Source organism: Bos taurus, chromosome 1, assembly GCF_002263795.3.
Source record: "Bos taurus isolate L1 Dominette 01449 registration number 42190680 breed Hereford chromosome 1, ARS-UCD2.0, whole genome shotgun sequence".
NCBI classification, from domain to species: domain Eukaryota; kingdom Metazoa; phylum Chordata; class Mammalia; order Artiodactyla; family Bovidae; genus Bos; species Bos taurus.
The window spans coordinates 145885066-145908166 of NC_037328.1; the positions used below are offsets into that span (position 1 = coordinate 145885066).

General features: G+C 47.0%; 1 protein-coding gene and 1 long non-coding RNA gene across 5 annotated transcripts in view; one reads left to right on the plus strand and one right to left on the minus strand.

The window, feature by feature from the left end:
* Nucleotides 1-4014: 4014 nt before the first annotated feature.
* LSS (lanosterol synthase) overlaps nt 4015-23101 on the minus strand; it is a 30446-nt gene continuing 11359 nt past the window's right edge. The window contains exons 13-22 of one of the 4 annotated variants that reach the window (XM_024992155.2): nt 22977-23048; nt 22660-22710; nt 21981-22130; nt 21587-21683; nt 20743-20848; nt 8528-8593; nt 8056-8136; nt 7372-7542; nt 6541-6619; nt 4015-6145 (exon numbers count right to left, since the gene is read on the minus strand). In XM_024992155.2, coding sequence (XP_024847923.1) covers nt 6014-6145; nt 6541-6619; nt 7372-7542; nt 8056-8136; nt 8528-8593; nt 20743-20848; nt 21587-21683; nt 21981-22130; nt 22660-22710; nt 22977-23048 — 1005 coding nt within the window. In that variant the 3' untranslated portion in view covers nt 4015-6013. 4 annotated transcript variants of the gene reach the window in all.
* Nucleotides 6359-18972, plus strand: LOC132346253 (uncharacterized). Its single transcript, XR_009496020.1, has 2 exons — nt 6359-6477; nt 18508-18972. It is a non-coding gene; the product is annotated as an uncharacterized lncRNA (long non-coding RNA).

Consider the following 23101-nt stretch of genomic DNA (forward strand, 5'->3'; position numbering starts at 1 on the left):
GGATCGAACCCATGTCCCCTGCATTGCAAGGTGGATTCTTAACCACTGAACCACTAGGAAAGCCTGACTATAGATGATTTAGAAGTATATTGTTTCATTTCCATATATTTGGGATTTTCTAAGACTTTTTATTACTGATTTCTAACTTAACTCCACAGCAGTCACAGTACACTCTGTGCAGTTTCAATCCTTTTGAATTTCTTGACACTTATCTCCTGACCCAGCACATGGCCTACCTTAGTGAATAAGCATCGGAAAGAATGCTATGTTATACAAATGCAGTTACTCAAGCTGGTTGGAGGTTTCGTCTACAGTTGCTGAGACAAGTACTGCAATCTCCCACTTTTATCGTGTATTTGTCTAATTGTTTCTATTGTCTCACCGGCTTTTGCTTCATGTACTTTGCTGCTAAGTCGCTTCAGTTGTGTCCGACTCTGTGCGACCCCATAGACGGCAGCCCAGCAGGCTCCCCCATCCCTGGGATTCTCCAGGCAAGGACACTGGAGTGGGTTGCCATTTCCATCTCCAATGAAAGTGAAAAGTGAAAGTGAAGTCGCTCAGTCGTGTCTGACCCTCAGCGACCCCATGGACTGCAGCCCACCAGGCCCCTCCATCCATGGGATTTTCCAGGCAAGAGTACTGGAGTGGGGTGCCATTGCCTTCTCCATTCATATACTTTGAAGCTCTATTATTAGGTGCCTGTAAGATTGCTAAGCCTTCTTGTTGAATTGACATTTTTATCATTTGTAAATGTCTCTATTTCTGATACTAATCCTTTTCCTGAAATCTACTGATACTAATATAGCACTTTTTCTTATTTGTATTTTCATTACACATTTTTTCTAAACTTTCACCTTTATCCTGTATCTTTATACTAAAAATCTCTTATGGAGACTTCCCTGATGGTTCAGTGGTTAAGAATCCACCTTGCAATGCAGTGGCCATGGGTCAATCCCGGTTAGGGAACTTAGATCTCACATGCCACAGAGCAACTAAGCCCACACACTACAAACTGGAGAGCCCACGGCTGCAACTATTGAGCCTGCCAGCAGCAACAAAGATCCCGCATGCCACAACTAAGACCCGATGAAACCAAATACATAAATTTTACAAAAAAATAAAATAAAATAGAAATTTCTAATGGACAGCATAGCTGTGTCATGCTTTTCATCCAGCATGACAATCTCTGCCTTTTACCCAGAATGCTTAGCCCTTTACAGTTAGTACAATTATTTGAATTGGTGGTATATGTCTTACTAGTGTTTTGGGGCTGCCATAACAAAACACCACAGTATGGGTGACTTAAACAACAGAAATTAATTTTATCAGGGTTCTGGAAGCTAGAGGTCCAAGACAGGGTATTAGCAGGGCTGGACACTCCTACGGCAGTTGCATGCAGACAACTACCCACCTGGGTCCTCATGCGGTCTTTCCTCAGTGTGTGCTCTTGGTGTCTCTCTCTCAAGGATACCAGTCCTTCTGAATCAGGGACTCACCCTTACAACCATATTTAACCTTATCTTCCTAAAGGCCCCACCTCCGGGTGCAGCATCATATGAATGCTACTGTGCCCAGTCTCTTAGTCGTGTCGACTCCTGCAATCCCATGGACTGCAACCCACAAGACTCCTGTGCCCATGGAATCTTACAGGCAAGGATACTGGAGGGGTGTACCATTTTCTACTCCAGGGGATGCTCCCGACCCAGGGATCAAACCGGAGTCTTGTATCTTCTGCGTTGGGAGGCAGATTCTTTACCACTAGCGCTACCTGAGAAGCCTATCATATGAACAGAGAGGGCCACAGTTCAGTGCGTAAGAGCTGGGTTTAAATCTATTATCTTGTTTTCTATTTGTCCCATCTGTTATTTTTCTTCTTCTCATCCCCTTTTGAGCTGTTTTACCTACTGTCTTAGTTGACTAGCTGTACGTTTCTTTTTTAGTGGCTTATTATAGGGTTGACAGCAGGTTTCTTTTGCTCATCGGTCTACCTTTAAGCAATAAACCACTTCATATACAGATGGGAACCTCCCTCCACCTTTAACATCCTGTTATTGTTGCCATGTGTTTTACTTCTCCTTATGTCAGAAACACCATTATTGTTTTTTATTTTAAAAGTTAATTTTAAAGAAAAAATCTTTTAGACAAAGCAGGGAGGTCTTCTATCCTTAGCACACACCACCTGGTGCTTTTCACTCTCTGGAGATCAGTTTCCATCCAGCCTCTCTTTCCTGCACCAAACAACCGAATGCTTCTCAAAGGCAAGGCTGCTGGACAATTCCTTCAGCGCTGGTTCATCAGGACAAGGTTCTACTCTGCTTTCATTTCTATTTTCTTTGAATATAGAACTTAAGGTGTTTTTTTTTTTTTTTTTTTTCCTTTTGACATTTTGAAGAAGTCATTTCACTGTGCTCTCCTTCTGATAAGTCATTTCTCATTCTTGTCTTTGTTGATACATAAAATGCCTCGTTTATTTTTTGGCCCTGCTGGGTCTTTGTTGCTTTTCGGGCTTTTCTCTAGTTGTGGTGAGCCAGGGCTAGCTCTAGCTGCAGCGGTGCACGAGTGTCTCATTGCAGTGGCCTCTCTTACTGTGGAGCATGGGCTCTAGGGCATGTGGGCTTGGTGGGTGTGACTTGCAGGCTCTACAGTATGGGCTTCAGCAGTTGCAGCTTCCGGGCCCTAGAGCACAGGATCAACCGGGCTCTAGAGCACAGGATCAATAGTTGTGGTGCATGGGCTTAGTTGCTCTGTGACATGTGGGATCTTCCTATATCAGGGATCAAACCTGTGTCTCCTGCATTGGCAGGTGGATTCTTTACCACTGAGATACGAGGGAAGCCTAACTTGCCTGTTTTGCTTGCTTTTAAGCTGTATTCATCCTTAGTTTTTGTCATCAATTATCATGAGCCTTGAAGTGGGTTTTGCTTGGGCTTTCTGGTCTGTGATTATCCTGCTACATGTGGGTTAAGCTTCATGAATGTGAGCTTATACGTATCATATTTGGGAAAATGTCAGCCACAGTTACTTAAATATTTTGCTGCCTGCCTCCTGCCCTTCCTCCCCATTTCCTAGGACTCAGATTACACAGGGTGGACCACTCACTATTATCCTATAGGCCACTGAAGCTCCACTCATTTTTTATGTCTTCTGGCCACCTTCAGGGCGATTCAGTGCCTGTCTACTCCTGGAAGACCCAAGGGCAGGTCCTGCTCCTCCATCTTCCTGAGAAATGGGGGGTGTCAGGGAACACGGGGTTGAAGGCTCACTCTGTCCTGCACCCATGAATATCCTGGCTGTGGGGCAGGCACCCGAGTCTGCCTGAAGCCACCAAAGGAGCTGCTCTGCAATGATGGCAATGTGGGTCTCAATCAGCCCCCGAGTGGTACTTTCCCATGAGGAAGCCTGGAAGTCATGTACCAATAATAGGCTCATAGAAACTAATGGGTGAATCATTTTCACTAAAGACAAGTAAGTCTGAAGTTACCAGTATCACCCTAACCTTGAGTGAGAAAGGAGGGTCTGTAGAACAGCAGCAGAAATTCCAAGTGAAAAACGCAACCTTGAGGTGCATTTTTCCAAGTGAAAAACGCAACCAATGTCAAGACTGGCTGCCCCAGGGCACCTAGGAAGTTTCCTGAGCTCTCCAGGGCTGCATCTCTAGCTTCCAACGTGGACACTTCCAAGGGCAGTTCCTGTGATCCTGCTGCAACCCAGATGCCTTATGGAGAAGAGAAGAACTCAGATGCCCCCTCCTGACAAGCAGAGAGAAAGCCTAGCCAGGAGCTTGGAGGCTGACAAGACCAAGCAAGTCAAGCAACGTCCCTCCCAGTCCCCTTTGACTTTCTGGCCTTCATGTCCCCTTGTCTTATGCTTCTAACCCTTTTTTTTTTTAAACAACGGGAGTCATAAATAAAACTTTTTACTGCAGATGGAGAGATGAAACTAAATCAAGCCAGCCAATTAACCTGTAATTAGTTGCTGAGAGCTGAGAGAATGAGGAAGCCACAGTTGATGGCATCAGTTTTTAGACATTTTTATTACCGGAAAAAAATTCAGATCTAGGTATCAACACTGGTTATGCTCAGTAAGGAAAGTACTTTCTTGGAGGTACATTTTTATTATGCGTTAAGCACTTTTGGTTAGAGAATCCCTCAAAGGGTCAGATCTGGTTTATGTCCTGGTGAACATTCAGATTTTGCTCCTGATAACCAAAAGAAAAGCAGTGTGAATCAAGACCCATTCATCCTTCACCCAGGATACAGAACTTGATTTTTAATCAGCCTGAGGCAAGTATTTCTCCCTCAGATAACTAGAGTGCCTCCTGCTTCTCTTGTGCAGTTCCTCTCTCCCTGAGGCTGAGGGGTGGTGCTCCAGTGTCCACCATGGGGCATGAAGGACCCAAGTCCATGACTGCTCCCAGGACAAGACAAGGGCACTACGTGCCTCTGCCCAGGGGCTGGATCTGGGTACTAAGGTAACTGGTGAGATAGGTGGCTTCCATTGTTTCAGTATAAAGGTGGAGTTCTTTTCAGGAAGCTTAGTGTTTTGTCCAGTGACCCAGTCACGCCTGGAAGTGTCCACTGCCAGCGCAAACTGGTAAACCACCGTCTGCTGCTGGAACAAGAGCAGAGTGGACAGATCCCAAAGGGTCCAGCACACACCTTCAGCAACATAAACACTCCTTTAAAAGTGCCTGCAGAGGGTGCTGACATTCAACCAGCACAGCTAAACACCACTAGGTGCCAGCGGGGCGGTTGGCAGAGCAGCAGGATCTGCCTGCCTACCTGTGCCCAGGCCCTGCAAGGCTTGAAGCAGGAGGACCACCACCTGGGGTAGTTGGGGGGAGGGGTAATGGGGCAGCTCAGGAAACGGCTCCTCGCAGGTGAGCCCCAGACAGACGTCAGGGACAGCACTGGGGGTCCCAGGACCGGAGGGAGCAAGGCCACAGGGTGCAAGCCTCTGAGAGACCTTCAGGGTTCCCAGCAGGAATGGTGGGAGCAGGGAGGCTTCCAGGTGTCTCTGGCTGTCTGAGGGAGAGCACTTGGCTGGGGGAGCGTGGCTGGGGCTGCCATCAGAAGGGGAGGTGGCACCTCTATGGGTCGCTCCAGCCCTGGGGTGGGCGAGAAGCAGGTGGGGCCCAGGGGTGACGCCAGGCCTGGTTCTGGCCCTCATCAAAGCTCTGTGCCTTCACAGCCACACTCCTAGGGACCCTGCGCAGGTGAGCTGCCCATCCTCGGAGGTCAGAAGCAATTCCAGGACTCAGACTTTCCAACCTGAGCCCAAAGTCCACGCACGCCAGACCAGAGGCATTTAGAAGCCAGAGGAGAACTGAGAGGCAGCACCCTGGAGGGGGCATGAGGGTCGTCCCCATGTGGGGCCACTCACGACCCCTCACCCTGAGTTAGCTCAGGTTCCTGCTCTTCTCATTAGGAGACAACTCTAATCTCGAGGTAGCCATGCTGGCGCCCCACAAGCTGGCTGAACCTCGACCTGGGGCGGGGCCAGCGTACAGCATCTGGCTCTCCTCTGAGCAGCCCCGGACACTCACCGATTCTGGTCCCCAATCCCAGAGAGCCCAACCGGCCTCGGTGAACAGCAAGGCCCAGCCTCTCCTGCGAGGGTGATGAGACTAGCACGTCCCTCAGCCAGAGAGAGGCAGCGCGAGCCGGCTCTCATCAGCGCGCAGCAGGATGTGTACAAGGCATAGCCGCTGGTCTCCCGAACTCAGCAATTGGTCAGGAAAGCTCCCAGCCCTACCCACAGCTAGGCCAGGTACCGCTCCAGGCGGTTCCACGAACGCAATGCGCTGTATCCAGCATCAAGGTTCATCAGCATCAAGGTTCATCCGGTGGCTGCCCTCACCAGTGCTCCTCTAGCCAGAAATTGCTCCACCAGCTGGAAATCAAGTCTGAAGGCCTCACCTCCACAGCAGGCCCCGCCCCGCCCCGCCCCAACCTCCCCTGGAACTCGCGAGACCAGCACCCCACTACCCACCCAGGCACCCACAGGCGGGCTCTCAAGGGTGGCCAGTGAGGGCGCTCTCGGGGTGCAGACGGGAGAAGCGCCCGAGGGTCCAGATGGGGAAGACGTTTCTGTAGCTAGTGTAGCTGATGGCACAGGACTTGTTGAAGACCCCACTGATGTTCTCCTGAAAGGACAGGGGTTAACACAGCGGCTCCACTAGGTGGAGGACAGGTCCCTGAACCAGACCCTGACCTCAGCAGGCGGGCTTACCACCCCCTACCTCTAGGACCCCAGGCCCTGCAGCAACCCTCAGCCTGGGCCACCAGCCCCTTGCAGGCGCGTCACCCTCCCCTGATCGCATGACCCCATGACCTCCCACCCTTCCTTTTCAGTGAGAGGCCACCAGCCCTGCCACCAGCCAGTGCTTCGTGTGCACCAGCCCCGGCCATCAGGACCTGCCACCATCACAGACCTGCTTCCAACCCTGGTGATGTTTGTGACGCCCAAACCCCCCAGGTGAAACCCCGCCCACAGGCCATGATGGGCATGGGGCCCTGTTGTGGGGGGAGCCACACGTACCTGGGGCCAGTCCCCATTGGGCAGCTGCTTTTCAAGCAGGTAGCTGACTCCTCTCTCCAGGGCCGCCACGTCAGGGTGCCTGGGGGAGAGGGGCACTGAACACTCCCGCCGCCCCCCTGCATGAGACCCCCTCTAGCTGGGTCCTCAGGCTCACGCAGCCAAGCACGGACAAGGATGAGAAACGCTGCCTGATGATGGACACCCTGAACCTCCAGGCCTGCTGGGAACAGTCAGTCCTCCAGACATCCTGAGGAGCGGGAATGCCACTGGGATGGAAACAAAGGGGCAGGAGGACAGCCCACCTGTGGCCAAGAGAGCTGTCCCTGCCATGAGCAGTGCTCTCCCGTCCACGTGGCCAGCGGTCCTCAGGGGCCTAACCTTGCTCGCTGCTGGATGAGGCACCACGAGACGTGATGGCTCAGGTCAGGGTGCAACCTGTCTGCCCCTGTCCACATCCTTGGCCTTCCTCTGAGGGGTTTAGGGAGGTTTCCCAATGGCCCCAAATCCAACAGGGGGCACAGACTGGGGCACCACGTACACGTCTGTGTGCATGACTCTGTGTGTGCGTGTCATGTTTGCATGCCTGAATATGTTTGTGACACAGAGCTGCTGCAGGTGCTGCCACACAGTCATGCCCTGACAGCCTGTGCCTTGGCTGACCTTGTTCAGAGGCCTTTTGCAGGACCCACCACCTGGCCCTGTGAACCTGTCACCTATGAAGGTGGCCCATAGGTCTCCCCCTCCTTCCGCTGCCGTGCCCACCCTGGCTGCTGGCTCACTGTCCTTCCCCCGCCCTACCCTGTGGCTCTGGGACAGGCCTCAAGCCCCCACCTGACAGCCATCAGCCCCATCAGGGCCCAGCACGTGTTGTGGATCTGGGACTGGGCACTCTGCACATAGCGACGCTGCTTGCAGGACTCGAAGTCCTCCCCCCAGCCTCCGTCTGCCATCTGTCGGGACAGCAGGAAGTCACAGGCCCGGGAGATCTCTGCACAGGCAACCCTGCAGAGACAGAAGATGCAGGGCCATCACTCTGGACAGGATCCCTGCCCCTCCTCACCCTGGCCGGGCTTCCTTGGGTAACGGAGATGGGGGTGTGGGCCCCCTGCACTCAGCGTGCCAGAGGGGAGGTGAAAGGGAGAGAGGTACCAGCATCACAGGATTGGGGAGATGACCAGACAACTGCAGATGGGCTCCCGCACATGACACAACCCAGCCTGGCCAGCCTCCTGGCCTGTGGCTGCTCCTGCTCCAGCCCAGGTGTAGGACTTGGGTGGGGCAGGTGAGCTGGGGGAGGGCAGAGGGCCGAAAGCTTCCTGCCCCACATGAGCAAGGAGGCTCTGCAGAGCAGTGAGGCACAGCACCTCATACATTTTTCTGGAAAACTGATCTTCTCTCAGTGTTTAAAAGCATGTAAAAACAACCCCAAAGTCAAACATCAGAGGGAGAAACCCTCCAGCAGAGTATTATGCTGAGAAGACCCCCTCCAACCACAGGGCAAATGCCTGCACTCACCCATTATGGTAGGTGTGCCCCATGCAGGCGAAGGCTTCCAGCCCAAACCAGGCACCGTACGTGAAGCACACACCCCAGGAGCTGGAGGAAGACAAGGGGGAACAGCCCGATCCCTGAGTTCTCAGCAGGGCGCCAGACAACAGGCTGCAGGCACACCCTCAGCACCCTCTGGTGTGCAGGGAGGGGCTGCATCTGTTTCCAAGGAAAACATCCATAAGCCTTCAACACGGAGACAGACCCGCCCAACCTGGCCTCCACGGACGGCTCCACAAGCCGGATCCAAGCCCAGAGGAAGTGGGTGAGGAGCCATCAGGCTACCAAGTCCTTCCAACGCCCTTGGCTTCACTGCCCAGCAAAACGCTGAGCAGTGACTGTGGGGGAAGGCCCAGGTGCATGTCCATAGACTTCTGGGCAGCACAGTGCCCCCCTCCCACCCCTGCCCCTGGCATCTGCACCCACAGGCAGCACTCACCCTTCCCAGGAGCCATCAGGCCTCTGCTTCTGCCGACAGAACTGCAAGCCCTGCTCAAGGGTCTCCCTGCAACACAGTGGGACATTGCGGTGTCCATTCCAGCAAAGCAGCAGTGCACCAGCTGCCCTCACCCCGCACTCTACCGCCTCAGAAGAAAGAACATCAGTCAGTCAGTTCATCGCTCAGTCGTGTCGACTCTTTGCGACCCCATGGACTGCAGCACACCAGGCTGCTGTCCATCACCAGCTCCCGGAGCTTGCTCAAACTCATGTCCATCAAGTCGGTGATGCCATCCAACCATCTCATCCTCTGTCATCCCCTTCTCCTCCTGCCTTCAATCTTTCCCAGCATCAGGGTCTTTTCCAATGAGTCAGTTCTTCTCATCAAGTAGCCAAAGTACTGGAGTTTCAGCTTAAGCATCACTCCTTCCAATGAATATTCAGGACTGATTTCTTTTAGGATTGAATGGTTGGATCTCTTTGCAGTCCAAGGGACTATTAAGAATCTTCTCCAACACCACAGTTCAAAAGCATTAATTCTTCGGTGCTCAGCTTTCTTTATGGTCCAGCTCTCACATCCATATATGACTACTGGAAAAATCATAGCTTTGACTAGACGGATATTTGTCAGCAAAGTAATGTCTCTGCTTTTTAATATGCTGTCTAGGTTGGTCATGGCTTTTCTTCCAAGGAGCAAGTATCTTTTAATCACATGGCTGCAGTCACCATCTGCAGTGATTTTGGGGCCCAGTGTTTCACATGACATAGTCTGCATATAAATTAAATGAGCAAGCTGACAATATACAGCCTTGACGTACTCCCTTCCCAATTTGGAACCAGTCCATTATTCCATGTCTGGTTCTAACTGTTGCTTCTTGACCTGCATACAGATTTCTCAGGAGGCACATAAGGTGGTCTGGTATTCCCATCTCTTGAAGAATTTTCCACAGTTTGTTGTGATCCACACAGTCAAAGGCTTTGGCATAATCAATAAAGCAGAAGTAAATGTTTTTCTGGAACTCTTTCTTTTTCAGTGATCCAACAATGTTGGCAATTTGATCTCTGGTTCCTCTGCCTTTTCTAAATCCAGCTTGAACATCTGGAAGTTCACGATACATGTACTATTGAAGCCTGGCTTGGAGAATTTTGAGCATTACTTTGCTAGCATGTGAGTTGAGTGCAACTGTGTAGTCTGAGCATTCTTTGGCATTGCCTTTCTTTGAGATTGGAATGAAATCTGACCTTTTCCAGTCCTGTGTCCACTGCTCAGTTTTTCAAATTTGCTGGCATACTGAGTGCAGCACTTTCACAGCATCATCTTTTAAGATCTGAAATAGCTTAGCTGGAATTCCATCACCTCCACTAGCTTTGTTCATAGTGATGCTTCCTAAGGCCCACTTGACTTTGCATTCTAAGATGTCTGGCTCTAGCTGAGTGATCACACCACTGTGGTTTTCTGGGTCATTAAGATCTTTTTATATAGTTCTTCTGTGTACCTCTTCTTAATATCTTCTGCTTCTGTTAGGTCCATACCATTTCTGTCCTTTATTGTGCCCAATACGAGCATGATCTCCCTTAAAATACATAAAATAAGTATGAGTATGATCTTCCTTAAAATATGTAAAGACAAATGGTTCATAGAGGAGATACAAGGCTGAAGAAACAGTAATCACAGGTCACAGGAGGAGAGTGAAGAGGCAGATAAAGGAGGAAATGAAGGAGAGAAAACCTCAAGGACAAGCCCATAAGAGAAGCAGCTACAAAGGGGATCAGTGTCACCAAAAACAGGGTCAGTGATATAGATAGGTTTAAGTCACACAAATGAAATTTTCTAAGTAAACATAAAGTGAGAGAGAAAATGATACATTCAGAGGGCAGAGAAGATCCATCACAGGCCTAACTGATACTTCTGAAGAAGACCGGGTTCTCTGAAAAGGCTAGAGGTGAAGGTATGCATACAGCCTCAGGATGACCCAGCCCCCACAATGCTCACTTGCCCCCAGGCACTCAGCCCATGTCATCCTTGAGCCGTGGCCCATAACCTGCATGTAGCCAGCTGACCCTGCAAGCTGACGGCCACTGCCTCCAGCTCCCCTTGACTGGCGGATGGACTCCTGGCGCTACTGGACCCACCCTTGCTGGCTGTCATGGAGCCACTGTACAGAGGCCCACGTGGCAGGAGCTCAAGGGTGGCTCCAGCCAGCAGCCAGCAAGGACATGGGGCCTGCGGCCAACAACCCACAGGGGATGGAAACAGGCCAACAACCACACGCATTTGGGGCAGACCCCAGTTGAGGCTCAGGTGAGGCCCCCGCACTGCCAGCATCCCGACGGCCACCTAGGGAAATCCGGAGCAGGGGCCCTGGCTCAGCCGTGCCTAGACTCCTCACCCACAGAAACTGCGAGGTGATAGACGTGTGTTGCTTTGGGCGACCAAGTCTGTCATAATAGTGTCCCCCAGCAAGAGACACTAGTGCAAAGGATGAAGGAACAAATAAATAACTGCGGCAATGAAAAGAGTGGTATGACTCTAGTTTTAGCAGAAATTAAAAAGTGAAAAAAAGAAAAACACATGCATTTGGAAACTTAGACAAAATGTACAAATCACTCAGAATATTAACTTGTCAAAACTGCCTCAAGAATAAAGGACCTGAATAGTCCTACAACTACTAAAGATGTGCATAAAAAACAAACTTCGCCCAGGTCTAGACATTTCATAAGTGAATTCTACTAAATCACCAAGAGCAATCATTCTAATCTTACACAAACTCTTCTAGGGAATACAAAGAGGAAGGAACGTTTTCCCTGGTTCATTCTGGGAGCTCAGTGTAAGCTTCTCAATCAGCCAGATAAGAGTGATGTGGTAAAGCAAAAACTTCAGGCTGTTCATTACTGGACACAGATGCAAGCTTCCAAATGTCATTCTTAATGGAGAAATATTAGAAGCATTGTCCTTCAAAAGCAGGAAATACAACAAAGATGCCACTATTACCAGTTCTGCTAAGCAAAATACTAAAGGTCTCAGCCAGGGCAATGAAACAAGAAAATAGACTACAGGCCTATGGATTGAAAGGAAAAATATGTCATTTGTAAGCTTTCTCTAAGAGAAAACCCAAAAGAATCTATAAGCAATTATTCAGAACAGAAAGAGTTGTCTAGATGGATTCACTGGTGAATTCTACCAAATATTTGAGGAAGAAATTATACCATCTCTACAATCTCTTCCAAAGACCAGAACAGGGAATTCTGCCTTATTCGCTTGATGAGCACAGCATACTAAAAACAGATAAGGACATTATAAGAAAGGAAAACTATAGATCAGTATCTCTCAGTAGCACAGGCATTAAAAAATCCTCAATAAAATATTAGCAAATCCAATCCAATCATGTATGAAAAGAATAACATATCACAAGTGAGACTTATCCCAGGTATGAAACAACTGGTTCAACACTGAAAAATCTAATAATGCAATCTATCAAATCAATAGGCTAAAGAAGAGAAATCACATGACCAAAAAAACAGCTATAGAAGAAATATTTACCAAAATCTAACACTTACTCGTGATAAGAAAAAAAAAAAACTTTCAGCAAGCTAGGGACAGAAAGGAAGTTCCTCAAGTTCCTCAACTTGATAAAGGGCAGCCACAAAAACCTATAGCTAATATTATATTTAGTGGTGAGAAACTAGATGCTTTCCTGCCAAATCAGGAACAAGAATGTCCACTCTCAGCACTCCTATTCAACTTCATATGGGAAGTCCTAGCTAAAGCAATAGGACAAGAAAAGGAAATAAAAGGTATACATATTGGGGATGAAGAAATAAAACGGTCTTTGTTCACAGATTACCTGATTATTTACATAGAAAATCCCGAAGACTCAACCAAAAAACTCCTGGAACTACTAAATAATTACAGCAAGGTTGCAGGATACAAGATTAATATACAATAGATAATTGTTTTCCTACCACAATGAACAATTCGATTCTGAAATTAAAATCACAATACCCATTATGTTAGCACCAAAAAATTTTTAATGCAAAGAGTGAATCTGAATGTAAACTGTGGACTTGGGATGACAATAATGTGTCGATACTGGTTCATCAATTGTAAATTAAAAAAAGATGTACCAAATTAATGCAGGATATCAATAACAGGGAAACAAGGTGGGAGGGAAGTGGCTAAACAGGAACCCTCTATGCAATCTTTCTGTAAACCTAAGACTGCTATATAAGCCAAAGTGTATTAAAAACTTCATTAAAGTTTAGCAAACTGTCTAGTTAGAAGATCAATATCAAAATCAATTGCAGATGATCCTGGAAAGATGGCAGGGCAGGCAGCACAGGAGTCCCTCTCCCACCAGGAGGACAGCTGCACTGGCAGAATGTGTCCAACATGACTATTCTGGAAGCCTGCCAACTGCTGAAGGACTGGAGGGTAACTGTTCTCAGCTCTTAGCACAGAAGCACTACCCATCCCTTACCCCAGGGCCCAGCGGGCAGCTATGCATGTGCCTTGGAGCATCTGCAAGACCCAGGGTGGGCTTCCCTGGTGGCTCAGACAGTAAGAGTCTGCCTGCGATGAGGGAGACCTGGGTTCGATCCCTGGGTTGGGAAGATTTCCTAGAGGAGGGCATAACAACCCACTCCAGTATTCCTACCTGGAGAATCCCCGTGGATTGAGGAGCCTGGCAGACTACAGTCCATGGGGTTGCACAGAGTTAGACACAACTGAGCAACTAAGCACAGCACAGCACAAGAGAGTTTCCTCCTATGTGGGAGGACTTACTGCAACTTCTTATTTCTCAAACTTTGATCATAGACTATTGGAGAATTATGATTAACATTATCATTAATTTTAAAAAAGAAAGACTATTGTGTATTGATATTTTGGGTTAGCAGTTCACAAACTTTATCTATGAATCATCTGGGATGTTATGTAAATGCAGGCTCTGGCTTAGCAGGTCTAGGACAGGCCCAAGTGGACAGATCCATTTCAAAGAGCACCGAGAGACTGGGATGTGTGTCCTACGCTGTGATTAGGGACGTAACACTTGAAAGGGCCTGGGCACAATGTGCTACCTGTGCCAGTGCCTCTCCTCCTAGCGGGCCTGGATTTCCTGGCTGTTTGACAAGCCTACCTTAAAAAGTGCTGGTGGAGCCCCACTGAGGTGCAGCCCAACCCATCTGACCTTTAACCTATTCCTGTTTTCTCCCCACTTCAATATCCTTTTTCTTTATGGTGAAGGACTTCATTCTTCTTTGGCCTAGCAAAGATACAAGTACCTGTGTTTTTAGGTTTTTTTTTAAGAAGTTTTATTGAGATATAATTGACATATGATATATTACTTGAAGTATATAATTTAGTAAGTTCTACGACATGCATACACTTGAGAAAGCATCATCATACTCAGGACAATGGACAAACCATCCTCCTAATGTGTCCTTACGCTCCTGATGCTCCCTCCACCCTCTGGAAACCAATGATCTGCTTCCATTACAAAGATCAATCTGTCTTTTCTATAGTTCTAAAGAAAAAGAATCATAAGCATGTAAAAGAAAGAAAATATATATTATCTATATCTATATCTATATAAAGAAATAGTGTACACCTTCAATTTTATCCATAATTTATAGATAGATTTGTTATAGATTCATTTGTCTATATATAAGTAATAGTTTTATAAAGTACAAAATAGAATGCATACATGGCATATACTGAAAACAAGAAACACATGTCCATTTATTAAACTTTTCTTTCAGTTAGTTCCATGGTTTTACATGCAAAGATACAGGCTGTAATGTACACTGTATTTCTTCTAAGGAATGACTCCACATGTTTGAAAACCACCATTCTCATAGGTCAGCAAATTGAGTAACAAAGGGCTGTGCACCAAACAGGCCAGCACAGCCACACCACCCGTCCTGTTCTGCAAACACAGTTGTAACTCCTCAAAGCCAGGTGCAACCTAGGCCCCTGCTTTGCTGCCTTGTCTTTTCAGATTTCAGCCAGGGAGCAATCTTATAACTACTTGCAAGGCTGGTAATTCTGGTGGAGTTTTCAAAGACAGTCACAGCTTATAGTTGAAGCTGCCACCAGTTCAGAAGTTTTTCTCCCATCTTTCAAATCTTTATTCTGCCTACTCAACTCAGAGAGCAATCCCCTTCAGCAGCTATGTGGGGATCCTGCATCCCTGCCTATTTGGTCCTTCCCACTCTAGCAAACAATGCCAGGATGAACCCGTAGACACAAGGGAATCTCATAATGTAATTTTCAAAAAGCATATGGTTTATTTTAACTGTATTATGTAGAAAGAGTTCACAATCATTTGCTGTAGTTCACAGGCAATTATGCTATCCTCTAAGAGTGACAACTGGCTTCCCAGGTGAAGTGGTAAAGAATCTGCCTACCAATGCAGGAGATGCAAGAGACATGGGCTTGTCCCGAGGGGCAGGACAATCCCTTGGAGGAGGATATGGTGTTGCCGCTCCAGTATTCTCATCTGGAAAAACCCATGGACAGAGGACCTGGCAGGCTATCCTGCCAGGATAAAAAAAAAAGTCGAACACAACTAAGCAACTGAGCGCACACACACACACTCAAGAGTGACAACTGCCTTGCATCCTTTCTAGATAAGCTTTGTAAGTTTTTGAAATTGAGAAAATAACATTTGAACTAATAAAGTTGAAACGACAGCATTTAAAAAAGAGGCTTTTCAAAGAAAATACAAACTGCCTATAGCAAGTTCCCTTGCCAAAACTGATTTGCAAAAGAGCTAAGCTTGTTCCTTTGTTTACAAAACTACAAGAAATAATACGGATGAAAAAAGTGGACTATATAGGAGAAGTCGGATGTACGTTTTCAGTAGAAGGCATGAGGGATAAATATGCATTTTCATTCAAGGAAAAAAGAAAGTAATTTTGTTCTAAGGTAAAATGATTGTTCCAGAATAAAAAAGGAAAAAGGACAAAACCTGAAGTATGTAAAAAGGTATAGGTTTATAGAAAAGGAATCTTAAGAAAGGAATTTTATGTTTAGTCAAGTCAACTAAGATTAGAATGGATTTTATGCTAGTTTTTTAAAAAGGAAGAATTTTAATATTAAAATCACACTGGTACAAAATTAGGATTTGTTTTTCTTTGTTAAAAGGATATTTTTCTTAGATTGTTGGTCTGATCTTAATAAGAAAGATTTTTGTTTACCTTTAATATGCCTAGGAAACTAAAATTCTATGATTTGTCTTTATCAGGTCTTTGATTACTTAAGAAAACTGAGTCTTCTCTATTAAAAGAAAGAAAAAAAATTTTTAACAACTATCTAACTTTCATTATGTGTTAAATTTCATGGGAAATATTGTTAAATAAGAAGTGAGGCTGAACTTTTTTTTAGGGAATATTTATATGGAAATTGTTAATATAAATATTCAAAAAAACACAGGCTTTCTTGGTGGCTCAGCAGTAAAGAATCCGCCTGCAATGCATGAGACACAGGTTTGATCCCTGAGTTGGGAAAATCCCCTGGAGAAGGAAAAGGCAACCCAGTCCAGTATTCTTGGCTGGGAAATCCCATGGACAGAGGAGCCTGGCAGGCTATGGTCTATGGGGTCACAAAAGAGTCATACGTGACTTAGCAACTAAACAACAATCAGAAATCATGAAATTCCCAAAAATCTGGTATGCCTTGATATAATGTCATCAGTCATAATACCAATTATTGTCATTTACAAACAGTTATTATTATTTAAAAATAGTTATTATTTGTTTTACTTTGCGGCTTTTGCAAAAATATTCCTGCAAAAGCGCTTCATCTTCAAAGAGATTCATGGAAAAGGCTCTGACAAGTCCTCTAGAATGAAGGTTTCTGATAAGTTTAGGATCAAAACACTGAATTGGGTAAAAATTTCCAGAACTCTGGCAGAAAACTGGTGAATTCATAAAACTGATAACAAAAGATCAAGATCAACAAGCATTAATCACTGGAGACTAAATGAACTGATTAAGGTAATTATAGTTTTTATAACTTAATTTAAAACATTGCTTATTCTTTATCATTTCATTTTCTAAATTTAAAGAACCCCTTTTCTTCTCTTTTAAGCTATCTTTAACTTACAGCAATTTGGTAAACAGTTATCTTTTTCTCCCAATCTGGTCCCCCCAGATCGATTCTAAAACTCCTATTAAACATTCTAATTTTTCATAACAATACATATTTGTGAAAGTTCAATACAAATCTGTTCCAGTAACAGGCCATAACCGGACAATTCCTTGGCTTGGCCTCTTAGCCTAAAGAGACGCTGAAGGTCTAATCTGAGATTCCTCATGAAAAGCTTCAGCAAAACAGATTTTAAAAAGCTTACACGGTCAGTCACTATTCCAGTTACACTTACATAAATAATCAGGACAAGTTTATTGAAAGTGGACTTGGGTATCTTTGACAGAAACAGAGGTTACTATGGATAGAAAAACTATTCTTCAATAACACACCATTATGTACATTAGATGGGAATACCAGATCACCTGACCTGCCTCTTGAGAAATCTGTATGCAGGTCAGGAAGAACTGCATACAATTAGAACTGGACATGGAACAACAGACTGGTTCCAAATTGGGAAAGGAGTACATCAAGGGTGTATATTGTCACCCTGTTTATTTAACTTATAGGCAGAGTACATCATGAGAAACACTGGGCTGGAAGAAGCACAAGCTGGAATCAACATTGCCAGGAGAAATATCAATAACCTCAGATATGCAGATGACACCACCCTTATGGCAGAAAGTGAAGAAGAACTGAAGAGCCTCTTGATGAAAGAGAAAGAGGGGAGTGAAAAAGGTGGCTTAAAGCTCAACATTCAGAAAACTAAGATCATGGCATCCAGTCCCATCACTTCATGGCAAATAGATGGGGAAACAGTGGAAACAGTGGCTTACTTTATTTTCTTGGGCTCCAAAATCAATGCAGATGGTAACTGCAGCCATAAAATTAAAAGACGCTTGTCCCTTGGAAGAAAAGTTATGACCAACTTAGACAGCATATTTAAAAGCAGAGACATTACTTTGTCAACAAAGGTCTGTCTAGTCAAGGCTATGGTTTTTCCAGTAGTCATGTATGGATGTTAGAGTTGGACTATAAAGAAAGCTGAGCGCCAAAGAATTGATGCTTTTGAAGTGTGGTGTTGGAGAAGACTCTTGAGAGTCCCTTGGACTGCAAGGAGATCCAACCAGTCCATCCTAAAGGAGATCAGTCCTGGGTATTCATTGGAGGGACTGATGTTGAAGCTGAAAGTCCAATAACTTGGCCACCTGATGCAAAGAACTGACTCATTGGAAAAGACCCTGATTCTGGGAAAGATTGAGGGCAGGAGAAGGGGACGACAGAGGATGAAATGATTGGATGGCATCACCAACTCAATGGACATGAGTTTGGGTAAACTCCAGGAGTTGGTAATGGACAGGGAGGCCTGGCATGCTGCAGTCCATGGGGTCACAAGGAGTTGGACAGGACTGAGCGACTGAACTGAACTGAACTGATGTACATTAGATGCTAGCATCATTAACTGTCTTTGAAGTTTGTTTTCTCAGTGTACACTGGACTGAATCCTGAATTCTTCTAATTTCTTCCTGTATGTGGATAGAACTCTTCAAACTAACACTTCCAATTTTCTTCCATCTTTTGAGTTCACTACAAAACGAATGCTGCCCTTTTCCCAAACCTTGCAAGCAAAAGCTGGACAACTTGATACAAACTTCAACAGCTCATGAGAGGACAGTCTTCATGCTTGTTGCTATGTGGCCACTCAGAAAGATCACCAGAGACTCACACTGAGAACCAGGACTATCCTATCTGATTGCCACGCCTGTCCTCACTTCATCTGACAATGCTTTGAACCCAACACCCAGAAATTGTCTCAACTGGCTGCTCCCCAAACTCAGAAACTGAAATTATAATTTGCTTTAACTATTACTCATTGCTTTCTTTTGTTTCCACAGAAATGCTTCTCACTGAATTACCTGATGGCTCAGATCATATAAAGGACTGATTTAGGTGGAAGCACGTGTGCAGTACTGCCTCCTGAAGTAAAGCCCCCGTGTGCCTTTCCTACTGAGGAACGCTGAGGACGTGCAGTTGCTGACACACTACATGTGTTACATAAACAACGTTTAAAGTTTTTGAAGGTTGAGTCAGAAAGCTAATACCTGAATCTGGTGATAACCCATTTGATTTACTTAACTGATGAAATTTTGGCTCTGGGAAATTTTTCAATCTTGACTGTTGTTCTTTTTATAGTTATCACATTAAACTCTCAATGGTTTTAAATGTCTATCAGCAGCCACTCACATGCCAAATGCTAGCCATCAGAATGAGACAACTGGATGAAATCTGCAATAACAACGTGAATGATGAATATCCTGAGTACATGGCCCTCCCATCTGTCAATTCAACTAATGAGAAAAGAGATACCAACGGTAGAGACAAAGAATAATGTGACCCTGGCTGGTGATCCTCTCAGCCAGCCAAGACAGTGACCAAAAACCTGAGTGCAGCCTTGAAAATTCCCCAAGCAGACAAAACCAGCTCAATCATACACACAACGGCTAATTTAGCTTATTTTGCAAGACTAACTTGACCTGGGTCATTTCTTGTTTACACCTCTGGAAATCATAAAGAAAACTGCTTCTCAACCTTGATACAAAGTAAACACTTAAAATTTTAATACTGTAAACCAATCATTGTGAAGAATAAACGTTCTGTTTTCTCACAATATAAGCTGCTTTATAACAATATATACCCAGGTCTCATTCAGAGTTTTGGTTTGAGCGCTCTTGGTTTGCAAACTGTTTTTTTGGTGTGTGCATGATAAATTGTTACTAATTACTGCTTCAACGATTCTTTGGTTTCCCTTTAGCTATTTAACAAAATAAAAACCTTTGACAAAATCCTGAACAAAATACTTACCAAGTCCAACAATCTAGAAAAAGGAAAGCACATAAAGACCAAGAATCATGAAACAACAGAATCATACACGGATGAAGGAAAATCTACAAAAATTGCACAGAAGCCCCATAACACAGCAAGTCCACATCCACATCCTCAAGAAATGGGAACCTCTATGCCCCAAAAGACAAGTCTAAGGGGGTTCACAGCAGGATGGTTCATCATAACCCACTGAGAGACCCCCAAAGATCCATGACAGCACATGCATAAACCAAGTATGGGATCTGTATTTGACAGTGGAGACAGACGTGGGGTTCCACCTGGGATCACAGTGGGAAGGAGAACCAGGAGGGGAGCTTCTGGTAACGTGTTTGCCTGATGTGGTCACACGGGTGTGTGGGTGAATACTTCATTATTCACCCAAGGGCCACATGTAGGGTTTGTGTGCTTCTCTGAACATGTGCCAAATTGTACCAGGAAAGGTGTATGTAAAAATTCTATGATTTGAATACAGGTGGAGCATTCCTTACTTTATTGCGCTCTGCTTTATGAACTTTGCAGATACTATGTTTTTTTTTTACAAACGGAAGGTTCATGGCAACCTTGCGTCGAACAAGTCTATCAGGCCACTCTCCAGCAGTATTTGCTCACCATGTCTCTCTCACATTTTAGTAATTCTCACAATGTTTCAAACTTTCTCATTACCATTGTATCAGTTGTGGTGATCTATAATCAGTAATCTTTGATGTTATTATTACAAAAACAATTCGACTCGCTGAAGGCTAAGATGATGGTTAATATTTTTTAGCGATGAAATGTTTTTAAATGAGATATATTTTTCTTAGATATAATGCTATTGAACACTTAAAAGATTACAATATAGCATAAACATAAATTTCAAATGCCCTGGGAAACCAAAAAGTTCATGTGACCCACATTATACTGACATTTGCAGTGGCTGGAATTGAACCGTGGTATCTCCTAGGTACACCTTCATGTGTCCTCTTTTAACATTAAGAAGATGCAAAGAATAGCTTTTATGGTATAACTGTGCTACTCTGACCCCCAGTACACACACTTGATATACTTCAGGGCATACAACCACATCCAGAAGCATCTGAACCTCTTCCATTTTTAAATGAGTTTCATTCCAGAGCCCCCTTTCTGAGATGGGCCCCCCGCCCTAGCACCCAAGTGAGCAAATGGCTTGCTCTCAATGACATCAAGGTTGTCTGAGTTCTTGCCCCCAAGTTAATGGCACCTGTGCTGCGTGGCCAAGCACCCCTTACCTGATCTCCCCGGCCCTGTGGTCTGGGAACTGCTTGTGGAAAGTCTTCAGCGCCTGCATCACTGCTGAGGTGCACTCCACGTACGTGTAGTCAATCATGATGTCCCCTGGAAAACGGAAGGAAAGACTCAGGCAATCCAGGCCAAACCATGAGACAGGAGAGTGCCGTAACACACGGTGCCTGACTGTCCTCCAGAGGAAAGGAGGAGATGTCACCGGCGACCAGCCTGGGGACATGGCCACCGGTGGGAGGGTGGCCCCAGCGCAGGTGACCTGGAGGCCTGTCTGTGCTGCAAGATGGCCAGGCTGGTAGGAGGGTGAAAGAGCAGGGCGTACAGCGGAGCCGCACCCACCCTAAAAAGGCCTGCATGGGAGCACGCCTGCCAGTTACAGGAGCCCAACAAACGGAGACCCGTGTACAGGGTGCACACGGGCCACACCTGGGAGGACACAGGTGAGCGGCCCCGCCATCACCGCCCTTCACGGGCTCCATGAGGAGCGCTCAGGAAGCAGGCCGGCCCTCATGGAACACAGAGCAGGGGTGGCCCAGGCTCAGACCTGAGAGCCCCAGTGAGGCCGCCCCCACCTCCGAGAGGCACACTGCAGCTTTCCTATCTACCACCAGGGTCACCACACCCTGGAAGGTGAGGAGCCCAGACAGTTCTGGTGTTTGGGGGCTCCTCAGAGCGTCTGCCCGCATCCACCTCACCCGCCAGCAGTTGGTTGGTACTGTGCACCAACCCCCACCCCCAAGCAGGGAAAGAGCTCCAGGCGCTGGCAGGAGGGCCTGCCTTGGACATGTGGGGCCCCTGAGTCCGTGGCCATGTGACAGGTCAACTACTCACCGAAGACCTCGGAGGGGTTCAGAAGCTCCAGAAGGTGTCCCCCACGCTTGGTCTCGTAGGTGGCAAACCCTCCGTCGGGGTTTCTCAAGCTCAGCAACTAAAACCAGTGAGAGAAGGTCCTGAGAATCCGCGCAAGGCAAGGAGCTGAGGAGCAGCCCAGACCTTGTGGGCCCAGAACAGTGGGCACTTTGTCAACCAGGCACCCTGGGACCACCTGGGATCCCTTCCCAGCACACACGTGCCTATCACTTATAAATCACATATGCGCCACCAAACGAGCCATCTCCATGTAAAACTTTGACAAGACCTGGTTAAGAGGGTCTGTGGTTGGGCGGCCAAGACTCGGCGTGCCCAGCACCCTCAGGGATGGGAGCCCCACAACCAGCAGCCTCACCACAGCGACAGTGTCGAAAAGCCGCTCTCGTGGGACATGATTGGAAACAAAGGGACACTTTTCCTGCAGGAGGAGGATGGACTTCAAGGCCTCAGCCGTGCAGTCAGCCACGATCCAGCCACAGTCCAGCGTGCTGAAGCTAAAGCCACCCTGTAAAGTGCGGGGCTGTAAGTGTGGAGGCCAAGGCATCTTCCCTGCCCTTGCAGGGCTGATGCCTGACCATCATGGGGAAGTACAGCCACAGCCCTAGGCCACACACATGCAGACAGGCCTCCAGATTCCAGCACAAGGACTGCAGCCTCTACCAGGCAGGCTCCACCTCAGGAAGGGCACAAGCAGCCGCTGTGGGAAGGTGGCCGTGGCCGTGGCCATGTTGACGCCCCGCACGCTGCAGGAACGACCCAGCCAGCCCTGCCCTCCTCCCTCTCGTTCACGTCTGACAGCTTGTTTAACATCTGCACGTTCTGCTGAGTGCACGTATGTGTCACATAATGCAGTGAAACCCTGGCAGCTCAGCTACTGGGTTTGTACACGACTCCAAGGTCAGGAACATCATGGGTGCCCCGGTGGAACCCCACCCTGTGCGTCTATCAGAGCAGGAAGCCCCAGAAGACTGGGAGCAGCTCCTCCTCACAGGCAAGGTCCAGCTAAACAGGGCCGGTGGTGCAGGGCGTGATACCTTGCTCATATGGCGGTAGTACTTCTGGTAGTCGGGGAAATTGTCTGGCACCTGGGCAGCACACAGGGAAAGCGGGGGTGAGGAGCACATCACTACCGTACCGGACACGCGCAGATGGGCAGGAGCGGCCAGCACAGTGGGAGGCGCAGAGACCCAGGGCTCCTGCCCCCTCAGTCACCAGAACCAGAGGAACCCCCCGCCAGGCAGCACCCCCTGACCCACTCCCCCATCCACAATCGGGCACACCCTGAGTGGGAGATGGCAGAGGGAAGGAGGGAGCCCCATCTGTGGGAGGCATGGGCCGGGCTTGGCCTTACCTGTGAGATCCGGAGATACTCATGCGCCTTCCGCAGGCAGGACCAAAACTCCGGCCTGTGTTGTGCACGTGCCTAGAAAAGAGAAAAGGGGTTGAGATGCTCGGCAGCATATGTCTGCACGGTGG